General features: G+C 45.4%; 1 protein-coding gene across 1 annotated transcript in view; it reads left to right on the top strand.

Annotated features, from left to right (window-relative positions):
- Positions 1-1888: 1888 nt before the first annotated feature.
- Positions 1889-13589, top strand: part of LOC121005273 (thyrotropin-releasing hormone receptor-like) — a 179565-nt gene continuing 167864 nt past the window's right edge. The window contains exon 1 of the mRNA XM_040437906.1: positions 1889-2686. Within this exon, the coding sequence (XP_040293840.1) occupies positions 1889-2686 (798 nt within the window). The remainder of the gene's footprint in view (positions 2687-13589) is intronic.

Raw genomic sequence — 13589 nt, 5'->3', positions numbered from 1 at the left:
CACACCTGAGACCTTGTAACACTAACGAGTCACATGACACTGGGGAGGGAAAATAGCTAATTGGGCACAATTTGGTCATTTTCACTTAGGGGTGTATTCACTTTTGTTGCCAGCGGTTTAGACATTAATGGCTGTGTGTTGAGTTATTTTGAGAATACACCAAATTTACACTGTTATACAAGCTGTACACTGACTACTTTACATTGTATCAAAGTGTCAGATCTTCAGTTTTGTCCCAGGGAAATATAGAAGAAAATATTTACAAAAATGTGAGATACTGTAAAGTGACACATGTCAGATTTGCAAAAATCTTTCTGGTCACGAATTTGCAAAGTGGCCCGGTCATTAAGGGGTTAATTCTTCATGATTGAAACACTTGCAAGAGCTTCCAAAATACACAGATATAGTAGAACTGAATTTTCCATTGAATAATTTCTGTAGCCCTTTAGGATAATGACAGAGGTCTGCCTACATCCCTTCGTAAATCTCTAGAAAACTGCACCAAATTCCTAACTCAGCTCTGCTACATCTAAGTATTGTATTCAGGAATGCACTCTTTAGTGGGTAAAGGTAGAATACTTAGGGCTGATACATTGCTGAGCTCTAAGCTCTCGCATTTGGGCTATGTGATCCAGCTCTTAGTGCCTTGTTAAATGAGACGTGTGTGTGTGCGGTGGAGTGGAGGCTGTGTATATTGTGTGCAGCGCATTACTTTGCATGTCATTTGTCCCTCCATTCAGAGGACGGGCTGGAGGATAGAGGAGGCTGAGGCTTAATCGCTGTCTGTGGTGCTGAAACTGCTCTCAGTCACTACACACCAGGACCAGCATTTGGAGACAGCACATAAACTGAGCATCACTTCTAGCAACATCTTATTTCCACTGCACAATCCTTTCCAAGCAGACCGGACAGGAGTCCAAAGGAAATGGTAAAGACTTATATTATTTTCATGCACACAAATATGAAAGCATGGATGTAGCCGTTTTGAATTTGCCATGTGAAAACTTCTTAGTTAGGATAATGTAGCAGGTTCACCTGCAGTCCTATGTAAAACCTTGTGATAGCTCCACAAGTGATGCCACATGACAAAGTTATCATGCTTCTGCTACAAACCCAGCTCTGCTGTATCTTTAAATTTTTTAGGCTCTAGCAGTTACTTATACAAAATATCATAAATTTTTCTTACACACTGATGATTTTATTAAGAAGACTGGACAGTGAGATGCGTTGTTAGATAGATAAACAGAGAAATAGATAGATGTTTAATTGATTGATTGATTGATAGATAGATAGATAGATAGATAGATAGATCCACGTAAGTTTGATATCCATAAGTCTTAAAGGGACTTTCTGGTGTGGACAAAATGAATGGTTCCTTGAGGGGGATCATACGATGGAGAGTTCCCATAATTCACATATTACCAGGGGAAAATAATCAGGACAACATTAATAATTGCCAATTGTTTTCAAGGAATGGCTTTAGCTCTACTTTTTATTAATAAATGGGTATCCCCAAAATTTTAGATCAATGCTTACATGGGGATCTGAAAGAGTAAAGAAGATAAACTCTTTAAGACTCCATAGACAATTGTATATGCTGAATAACTAATTTCAGGTTTCTGGTATTTCTTAGAAATAAGAAAGTGATCATGGGGGTGGATGGGTCATCCCACGGAAGAACATGAGAGCCTGAATAGCTGATAACTGAAAAGAATAAACTACTGATCTAGTAATATATGAATAAGCCAGCTTAAGCACTACCATGTGGGTAATACAATGATTGTGTTTTTGCATAGAATACTTGGATCTGATCGAAGTCTCCTGCTTTAAGCTTACATATTTCTTAACATCAACCCAGTCTCCGAGAAAGACCTTGTAAGATAGAACCATGGATAATTACACACTATCGTTAGATGGGATGAATGACACCGGGATCAACCACACTCTGGACAATATGCCTCAGAATGCCTTAGAAGTCCAGGTAGTCACCATCTTCCTTGTTCTTCTCATCTGTGGAGTTGGCATAGCTGGAAATATCATGGTAGTGTTGGTTGTTCTAAGAACCAAACACATGATGACCCCAACAAACTGTTACCTAGTCAGCTTGGCTATTGCTGACCTTATTGTCCTACTTGCTGCAGGACTACCCAATATTTCAGAAGTGGTTGCTTCTTGGGTTTATGGCTATGTTGGCTGTCTGGTCATAACCTATCTACAGTATCTTGGCATCAACATCTCAGCTTGTTCCATCACTGCCTTCACCGTGGAGAGGTACATAGCTATCTGCCATTCAATAAAAGCTCAGTTTATCTGCACTGTATCTAGAGCCAAGAAGATCATAGGCTTTGTGTGGCTCTTCACCTCCATGTACTGTGTCATGTGGTTCTTTCTAGTCGACATCACTGAAGTTAAGTTTGCGGATGGGGTTCAAGTCAACTGTGGCTACAGGGTGTCCAGAAACTTGTATACTCCTATCTACTTTTTCGACTTCACTATTTTCTATGTGATACCACTGATCCTTGCCACAGTTCTTTATGGCTTGATAGCACGGATCTTGTTTATGAACCCATTACCTTCTAACCCTCAGGATCTGAGCAGAATGAGTTCCAAACACTATGGGAAGCCCTACAATTCCATCAAGCTTTCATGCAAAGGCAACAAAAATACAGTGAGTTCCCGAAAGCAAGTGAGTAGATTTTTATATTTATGTGAATTTACCCATAAAAGGTTTCCAAGTCCATTCATGGTGTGCACTATAAGAATAATCTGTCAATAGATTTTGACCATCATGAATCAGCCAGAGGGGAGAGTAACTGCAAAGAGCACTCGCTCACTCTGGAGGACATGTCCGTATTTTACAAAGATTGCCCACTGTTTTCAATAGAAGTTGTGTAATACTTTTTTTTCCTGTGGGGGAACTGTAGGGAACTTGAATACTTGCTGTTACGGCTAATGATTAGAGGTCCAAAGGAACCCATACACCTTCACTAGCTGTTGACTGAACGCATGTTCTTCTGACAGCTATCTCTGCTTACCTCCCATGCACATACACCCTTAACTGATTATGTATGTGTTTTCGATGGGAGAAAAGGGGAAGACTCCTCTGGCAGTGGCTTCTCTGGCGAGGGAACAAAACTATTCAACTTGCTTAATTTGTATTTCCCTCAACATTATCAGGTAGGGGAGAGTTGAGAGCTTCCCATACCCATTAGATTGTTACCTGACCATGTCAAAAACAGTAGTTTCAGCCAACAATACTCTAATGTGTATGACCTTTAAATTATTGTTAGTGGACCCTTTCACCAACAAGGGACTATGCAAAACGAACAAGCCCTTTAAGGTATTCTACTGCTTAGTGGAAGAGGTGGCCTCAAGTCCTAAAATGTAAAAAGAGAGGACCTACGGGGTGAAGATAATTTCTGCTGTTCTGGAAAGAATGGGTAAAAGACATCCAGGCTACTGAAGGGTGCATACCAGGAAGGAGGGGTATCTTCCCGTCATACACTGAGAACTTCTGTAGATCAGATTACTGGTTTATAGTATGTTTTCATTTCTGTTGGCAATTGACCTGAATATTTATATTTCACAATAACATTCATATGTGAGGTCCCTATCCAATCATATCCTATCATAGAGAGGTATGACCTTGCATGTGTTCCACAGCAGTCTCCATAATTTAGAATAAACATGCTCTCTACCACAACAATAATAACAATATAACCGCACAAAGAACCAAACAAATGTAATCAAATCCAAGTCAGGCGACTGATTACATATAACAGTACAGTCACCATGATTTATATTCAACAGCAAGCGACATCTGCTAGAGAAGATCCCGCACCTGAAACAACTTTATAGGATGACAAGACAAAGAGAAATTGTTTTTTGCTTTTATGAAAAATGTGCCTGCAGTTTCATAAAGGAGCCAGAATATCCTGAAAAAAGGAGAGGGTGTGACTGGAGGACTATGAACATAATTGGTTAGTCATTGGTTTGGTTGACAGTTATCATCCCCTACCTCCACTTAATCAGTCAACAATAAATCCCTGACTTCCACTTATTGTCCAACAGCTATCTTTTCCAACTTTCGCTCATTTTTCCAACAGCTGCCCCCTCCCCATTTCTACTTCTTCGATCAACAACTATTTCCCTATCTTCACAGCCATTTCCTATGAACTGTATTTGTCCAGTCTCCATTCATTTGACAAACAGCACCCTGACCTCCACTTGCTTGGCCAACATCTATCTTCCTGACCATCACTTCTTCAGTCAAAAGCTGTCTCTCCTGATGTCTGCTTCTCTGATCAACAGCTTTTTCACCATCTCCCATTTATTCAGTCAACAGCCTGACCTACACTTGCAGTTGACAGCTATCTTCCCCGATCTCCACCCATTGTCAACAGTTTTTGTCCCTGACCCCCAATCATTTAGTCATTTCAACCCACTTCCACTCTTTTGGCCATCAATTATCTACCTTGACTACTACCGATGTGGTCAACAGAAATCTCTCCCAACCTCTACTCATTTGACTGACAGCAACTGTATATCCATGGAGTCTGGGCCTATACTTCTATACCAGGGATGCTCAACCTGCGGCCCTCCAGATGTTGTAAAACTACGACTCCCATCATTCCCTGCTGTAGGCTGATAGCTGTAGACTGTCTGGGCATGCTGGGAGTTGTAGTTTTGCAACAGCTGGAGGGCCAGAGGTTGGGCATCCCTGCTCTATACTATATTAGCTCCCTCCCTTTACCTCAACTCGTTCAGTTGACAGCTATCTCTTCTGACCTCTACTCATTTAGCTGACAGCTTTGCCCTCTGACCTTCACTTCTTCGGTCAATATCTATCTCCTTAACCTGCCCATTAACATGCATCATTAACTGCCCAAAACATATTAGACTGTCAGTAGATGATTGTGGTCATGTCTACTGACATTAATCTATTGTGTATGGTCTTGATTTATGATCTTGATGAAAAGATCAGAAATCTGGTGCTGGAGGTGAGATCAACTTTCCTCACCTCCTGCATCACTCATGAACTATTCAGAGCATCCAAAATTCCTGAGGCTCATGTGATAGCATTTTAGTACCTCTCGTGAGCACTGGGTTTTCCTCCTGCCTTTGTTCATATGACAGATGGTAGGATAAGTATTGGTTGCCTATTTTTTTTTGTTACCTCTTTTTTCAGGGCGATTATATTTTTATATTTCTTGATTCTAGGAACGTTAAGGGGTATTAAAAAACATAGCGGGAGATTTTTTTATTTATTTTTTATTTATTAAAAAACATTGCTATGATTACCGGGCGCACTGCTTGATGCTGCTCCTAATTTATGCTTCAGTTGTGTTTAAAAAGTCACAAAGTGCAGTTTGTGACTTTTTCGCTCTGCAAAAGTGGTGTATCTTTGTTTTAACTCTAAACCATAGATTGCATCAGTTAGGAAAGGATTGTGTTATTGCCTAATTGTTTGTGTAGAGTAAAGCTATGAGTCAAGCTATGTCATAGTGTGAATACTACTGAGGACTATGGTCTAAGTATAATCTCAAAGGGTTGTCCACTTTGGGCTATTTATTTTTGATAGAAAGGTCTCCAACTGAGTGGTAAGTTACAGAACCCAGTGAAAAGTGTTAAGTTCTATGCAGAATGAAAAATCACTGGTGACCTGCCACATCAATGGGCTTTCTGTGCAAAGAATAAAAAAACGTAATAAGCTCTGCTACTTATATAACTTTAACCTCCACTTAGTATGAATGTAGACACTGATGTCAATAGTCATTTTAATCCAGAAGATGATCCTGATCATTTTGGGGTTGGCATCACAATTCTGCTGGCAGCCATAATTATTACACGAGACTAATCTGAAGTTCTAATTTGGCAAATTACAATCATAGTAAGATTGGTATAAATTAATCAGCAGCAATGATCTAATTCTGCAGCACTGCATACTAAACTATCCGCTAATTATGTGTCAAAAGAGAAGATACAACTACAGTAGTTTAGATCGAGCACCATAGTGCTCGGGCCAAACACATCGGGATGCTCGGGTGCTCAGCCAATGGGAGAACCCGAGCATTAAACCAGGCTCCCCCTGCTCTGTAGAGGGGAGGGTGCCTGGTTCATAGGAAAAGGTCAGAAATGGATGGAAACATCACCAAAATGGTTCGGTAACAACATGCGGAGGATGTCTAGGTGCATCTTGGACTCCCAGGTCGCTGCTGGGAACGATGTTGTCCGAGTAGTACGCCACTTTTACAGACTCACAATATTACGCACAAAACCGAAGATAAAATCGATTGTAGAGGAATAATTGTTTGAAAACATTACTGCACTGCAATACACCCTATCAACTTTCAATGTTATTTTCCGTGCCAACCCCGGTGACCACGGGTAAGGGGGGATCAGTGTTCGATTCCGGAGAGGGAGCCTGAGAAACAGCTATGGCTACCAGATCCAAGCAAGGCAGCATGCGCGCAAATTACCTATTAGGTATAATTAGGTGAGGGCCTGCTGGTGAGCTGACCCTCTAAAACATTATATGCGAGGGCCTGCTGCTGAGCTGACCCTCTAAAACATTATATGCGAGGGCCTGCTGCTGAGCTGACCATTAAAAAAATAATGAGAGAGTGCCTGCTACTTAGCTGACCGCTGTCACTGATATTTTAGGGATGCGCACACTTTACACAGGAGATGTGGCACGGATAATTTAACTGTCCGCAGCGGACACCGTCTACGGAAAAAGTACACTGGATGTCACAGATATTTTTTGGATGCGCACAATTTACACAGGAGCGGTGTAGCGCAGCGGCCTATTACGTGGTATTTAGCACAGGATGCGCTAAAAATATATATTGCTACTGTTACACACAATAGTCCTTAAAAGGACTTTTGAGTCTCTGAAAAGTTTTTGTATAAATATCTTCCTATTACACTCCCTACACTGTCGGTCCCTTCCTATGCACAGCTCTCACTAACACTAAGCAATTTAGCGCAGGTTGCGCTACAAACATATATTGTCACTGTCACACACAAGGACTTTTTGGTCTCTGAAATGTTTTTGTACAAAAAAATATTCAATTACACTCCCTACACTCTCTGTCCCTTCCTATGCTCATCCCTCCTTGACTTAGAATGAGCCGAACACACGTCATCAGGTGCTATATAGCACCCAATGACGCATTCCGGCCAGCCAATCACTGTAATGCCAGTAGCCAACATGGCTACTGGCATTACAGTTAGGGCAGCACTTACCTGCACGTTTATTGGCAGCGTAGCAGCCACGAAACGTGCGGGTGGGAGACTCGAGCATGGCGCTCGAGCACATGCGGTACTCGGCTGAGTACCGCCATGTGCCGAGCATCGAGATGCTCGAGCCGAATAGGTGTTCGGCCGAGCATGCTTGATCATCACTAGATACAACTTATCAGATATGGTCTTCAAGAAAAAAGCATTGTTGCTCCTGGCAGCCAATCACAGAGCAGCTAGGTAAAGCTTTTAAAACATGCACACAGAAAATTCTGATTGGTTGAGAGCGACAGTGATACACCATACCATCCCATTCATAAATGTAACTTTATAGTGAAAGATGTTCCTGTCCTAGTACACTGTAGCAAGATTACTTTGGAGTCTGGATGTCCCTATTGTTGCTATGCAAAGCCATCATCTCCCTACTTTTTTGTACTTTGAAGGGTTAACTTCCACTTCCACTTTATCCTGTTGTTTATACTTATACTGTTTTATATTTTTGAACTGTATTTTATATGTTTAGGTCTTATGCACATAGCAGTTGCCGTTTTTGCAGTTCGCAAATTGCGAATCCGCAGAACACAGATACCAGCTATAGCGTACCTCATTTTGCGGAACAGTGCTTCCTTCCCTGTGTACTGTAGAACTGTCCTATACTTTTCCACAATATGGAGAAGTATATTTTTTGCGGGGCCAAGCAACGGACATACAGATGCGGACAGCACATGGTGTGCTGTCTGCATCTTTTGCGTCCTCATTGAAGTGAATGGATCCGCAACCAATCCACCAAAAATTCAGATTGGATGTGTGCATGAGCCCTTATTATAATATATCCTGTTAATTTGCACTGTTATTTCAATATATCTGCACTCCATTATGGAAAGGGTTAATGCACAGCCAGCTAATACTGAGATACTTTGGGACTTTTCAGTCTGTACACTAAGAAGCTAGTACTTTTCCATTACTGTAATAAGTGACTATGCGTGCTAAGTTTTGCAGGGGAAAAAAACTGACATAGTGAACTTTTAACCATCTGGTTCAGCTCTGGCAGATGGTTGTTTACATCTTGAAACTGCTTAGTTATTGCCATTGACTTGTATTGGGACACACCGCACGTCTATGGCATCCGTGAATTGCAACATTGTCTCTGTTAGGTTGTGCTTCTCCAGCTTCACCCCTTCCACTAGAAGGTTCTAGGTCAGTAAGAAACTGTATACAAGTATAACAGTCAGAGCCCATAAGTGTCTGCAAAGAGGGAGCAGTGTATAGTAGAAGAGACTCAGCCTGACTGCATGAGTGACCAGAAGAAGATGCTGAGACAGGAATAACCTGCTTTAATGACTGTGCTACAGATCCTGGGCCACCAGCCTTTTGGCCATGGTATCAGCCTTCTGAGAGAGAAATAGGGGCAGCTAGCTCAGGCCTTTCCTCAGCATGGAACCTTCTTCTGTGATGGAGGAGACTGGAGAAGCCAGCTCAGTGAATTGCCTGTATTGTTTTGCACTTGAGTTCTGCCAGTATAGAAACACACTGGTTTACTGAAAACCCTGACTCTCTAGACTGACTGTTGGTAATAACAAGGGGATGAAGGGGGGGGAAGGACACCCCTACCCACGCTGGCCCATACTTAGAGCCATCTCCCAAATAAGGACACTGACCACGTTCTTTCCTTTAACTTTCTTTATTGCAGGGTGGTAGTCGGCCACAGCTATATTTATTATTTATAAACGGCAAACATTATAAAACCGCGCGCTCTGCCAACCGCTGGACTCCCAACGGGCAGTTCCGCCAACCCATCATTAACAACTTGTTTGGTAACAGTAAATTGCCGCCAGCTGTGACTTGAAAATTCTTCAAACAACCGCATATTGCTCCCCTTGGGGGCATCCACATTCCCAAATAAATATTAAATAACATTAAAATAAATATTAAATAACATGAAACCTCAAAACATCTCCAACAAAAGGGAGGGAGGGTGGGGCACCGCGCTTCCGATCAAGAGGGAGAAAATGGGCGGGACCCGCACATAAGTACCCTCCCCACTACCCACCTCCTCTTCCTGCCGCACTAACTATTAACCCTTACCTAACTCCTAAACCCTTAAACTCCCAAACAGGGGCCAGCAAAATGCCCCTAAAGAACTATGAAGGGAAAGGGGGGGGGGAAGGGGACCCCCAGTCCCTGTCTACCCTCCTTAAACAGTTGGGTAGCCACCAGACTGTTGGTAATAACAAGGGGATGAAGGGGGGGGAAGGACACCCCTACCCACGCTGGCCCATACTTAGAGCCATCTCCCAAATAAGGACACTGACCACGTTCTTTCCTTTAACTTTCTTTATTGCAGGGTGGTAGTCGGCCACAGCTATATTTATTATTTATAAACGGCAAACATTATAAAACCGCGCGCTCTGCCAACCGCTGGACTCCCAACGGGCAGTTCCGCCAACCCATCATTAACAACTTGTTTGGTAACAGTAAATTGCCGCCACGGAGGAGACCTACCCTCAAACAGGGCTCCGACCACCACCCAACAAGAACATAGCTTGCTCAATCCCATCCTGAAGGCCCGAAAGGAAGATGTCTAGTCCAATATCATTTAGATGGACACCGTCAGGTCTCATTAAAGAACGGTTGTCCCCTTCCAACTGGCGGTGTCGAACCACTACACCCCCCCGGGATCTAATAAAACGGGAAACCCGCAAATTAACTGTTCGCCTGCATCTCTCTAACGCTTCCCCGTCCCTGTCACTTTGCCAAACCACCCGCGGAACAATTTCCGACCACACCAAAACCACTGTTCTAAAGAAGGACGGGAACCTTTTCAAATCTGAGCGCATCAGGGTCAACAGCTCCAACAAGGGGATGGAACCAACGTCGTTGCCCCCGGCGTGAACCACCAGAATCACTGGATCAACCGCCTGAAGGCCAATCTCCACCACCTGAGAGAGGAGCTGCGGCCATCGAAGGCCACGAATCCCTCTCCATAACACCTCCACCTCACGGAAACCGATCGATCTCCCGCCAGGCCTACATTCGGCTCGTTGCGCTGCCCAAAAAACATAGAAATGGCCGATCAGCCACACCACCGGCCTTCCCGAACCTGCAAGAAAAAACTGTTAGAACAGAACACAGCACTATACATTAAAACTCTTTTTTTTTATTTTTTTTTTTTATTTATTTATTTTTTATAGCAAAAGGTCCGGCCTGATGTAACGCGCAAAGCAGGCCGATTTCCATCTACCTATCCTCATAATCTCCAACCGCAGATCATCTCTCGCGCAAACATCCCGCGAACTCACCATCCCCCACCATTGATCCCACGCCTTACCGTGTGCCTGCCAAGTAGCAGGGGAAACTGAGGATCTGACCAGCGACATCAGTTGCTGTCCACCAAATCCCACAGGTGCGGGGGGCATTCCTGGCCCTCCTGCTCCGCTTCCGGGAGAAAGGATCGAAATTCCTGCCAACGAAAACGAGAAAGAGCATCAGCAACCTTATTCTCAACCCCCGGAACATGACGGGCCCTAAAATAAACATTTAATTCGAGACATCGAAGTACCAAGTAACGCAGTAGAGACAGAACAGGAAGAGAAGAGGAGGATAAGCTGTTGACACAATACACCACTCCCAGATTGTCCGTCCAGAAAGACACATGTTTGTTGGACAACCTGTCCCCCCACAACTCCACCGCCACAATAATGGGGAACAACTCGAGCAGAGTAAGGTTCTTACACAACCCAGACAACCGCCATGACTCAGGCCACTCAGCAGCGCACCAGTCCTTCCCCAGAATGGTCCCAAAACCACAAGACCCAGACGCATCCGAAAACAAAGCCAACTCTGCGTTAGAAATCATCTTGGACATATAACGCGTGTGGCCGTTGTAAGACAACAAAAAAGACCTCCAGATCCCCAAGTCTTCTTTCAGGGACTTGGAGAGCCGGATGCGGTGTCGCGGAGATTTAACTCCCCATGTGGCCAACGACAAGCGGCGGGCAAAAACCCGGCCCATGGGCATAACTCGGCATGCAAAACATAACAAACCTAACAGGGACTGAAGCTGAAGCAAGGTGACCTTCCTAACTGACAGAAAACCATCAATCAACCCCATGAGCTTTTGCAACTTTTCTTGCGGTAATCTGAAAACCATATCCAACGTGTCAATTTCAATGCCCAAGAACGACAGTCGTGTGACTGGGCCCTCAGTCTTCTCGGCCGAAATGGGAACCCCAAATTGCGACATCCGTTCCAAAAAAAATAGTTAATAGGGACAGGCAACCACCACCACTACCAGGGGAAACAAAAAGAAAATCATCCAAATAATGCAGAACTGACATAGAACCTGAATCATAGCGAACGACCCACTCCAGGAAAGACCCAAACATTTCAAAATAATGGCAAGAAATAGAACAACCCATGGGAAGGCACGTATCATAATAAAAAAGGCCATCAACGCAGCAACCCAACAAATGGAAACAATCAGGGTGAACAGGAAGAAGCCTAAAAGCCGATTCAATATCTGACTTGGCCAGCAGGGCCCCCCTACCCGCCTCCCTGACCAGCGCAACCGCCCAGTCAAAGGATACATAAGACACGGACGCATCCTCAGGAGTGATGCCGTCATTAACTGACAAACCCTTAGGGTGAGAGAGATGGTGGATCAAACGGAACTTGCCTGGCTCTCTTTTGGGGACCACGCCCAACGGGGAGACCCTCAAATTAGGAAACGGCAATTCAGTAAACGGGCCCCGGATCCTACCCAGAGAAACTTCCTTACCGACCTTCTCCCTGAGAACCTCGGGGAGATCACGGGCCGATTTCAGGTTATCCGAAAAAAAACGGGGACCGGTTCAGAATAAACGGGATGAAAAAACCAAACGAAAAACCAACACGTAGCTGAGCAGCCGCCTGCCTATTGGGGTACCTGTCTAGCCAGGGGCCCATCTCTGCTACGCTCACCGGGGTCCTTCTGAGCCCCATGCTCGAACTGCTTGGAAAGCTTAACTGGGGGGCGGGAGCATTTATTAGCCGGGTGGGAACCACCGCAGGCCGAGCACTCGTGCTTGAATCTGCACAACCCTGCGAACCTGCAGTTACCCTCATTAAATAACCAGCATGACCCGGGTCGGCGGACGGCCACCGGTCCCGGCGAAGGAGATCCCCCTGAACCAGCGGCCGCCCCTGGAAAGGGGGGAGGTCTCTGAGACACCATCAGCCTAAGCCACACATCTGTGGCTTTTACCCCCCAACCTATCTCCGGCTGCAAAGCCAGGCGGTGCCTAAATTCCTCATCATATCGCCACCAGGCGCTGCCCCCATGGGATTTGTAGGCACTATAAACGATATCCTGATAAACAAATAACTCAGAACAACGCTCGGGGTGACGCTGACCCATAATGCAACCCAATACCGAAAAAGCCTGCAACCAATTGTTCATGGTTCTGGCGACTTTGGGCCTGCGCTCATACGGTTTATCCGTAAAACGCCTCTCCTTGTCAACGGTATGTTGATCCACAGATACGAGAGACCAAATATCCACATATTGATTGGCCCAAACCTTCTCCCGGATGGTCTCGTCTAAATGGGCACCCAAAAAACTAACCCCACAAAAACACGACTCTTTATGCACCCCCGCTAACACCGGAGCTGGCCTAGCAGGAGGAGGAGGATAGGACTGGTCAGCGGCAGGCTGCAAACGATCCACTAGCAGTTTTAACAGTGCAGCCATATCCGGAACCCCACCACCCGCTCCCCATGCACCCGTAAATTGGTACTCACCGGACGGAGGCGGCATTGGTGCTACCGCAGGACTAGGTACAGGAACCTCAGGCTGGAGAGATGACGCCGGAACCAGGCTCAGAGCCCTGGAAGACTGACCAGGCGACCGTCTATTGCGCTGGATCCGCGAACGCCGCACAGACTCCCCCGATGCGGCAACGGACCCCTCCGAGGACGACGGTGACCGCCACCTGGAGGATCTGGATCGTCTGCTCCACGCTGATTCACCGGACCGGCGACGTGACCGGCGCCTGCGGGATCCGTGGCGCCTCCGGCTCTCTTGAGAGGAGGATGAAGAGCTGGACCTCCCTCTGCGGGCACGTGACCGTCCGGGGACAGGAGGGGGAGGGGAAGCAATAAGCTGAGCCAGTTCAGGGATAGGGGAAACATGTAACACAGCACCACCAGGGGTCACTGTGGGCTGCATGGCCAGGGCAGGAGCTGTGTAAATCGAATCTGCCTGCTGCTCATTAATGGCAGGGGGCTGAGTGAGTTGAGTGGCAGGGGGGTTGAGGGGGGTGAGGGGGGGACCCTGGGGAGAGGAGCTGCTTCTACGAGCCCCCATCCTG

Source organism: Bufo bufo, chromosome 6, assembly GCF_905171765.1.
Source record: "Bufo bufo chromosome 6, aBufBuf1.1, whole genome shotgun sequence".
Lineage (NCBI taxonomy): Eukaryota > Metazoa > Chordata > Amphibia > Anura > Bufonidae > Bufo > Bufo bufo.
Note: the sequence above shows the minus strand (reverse complement) of the source record. Positions and strands in the feature narration are given on the sequence as shown.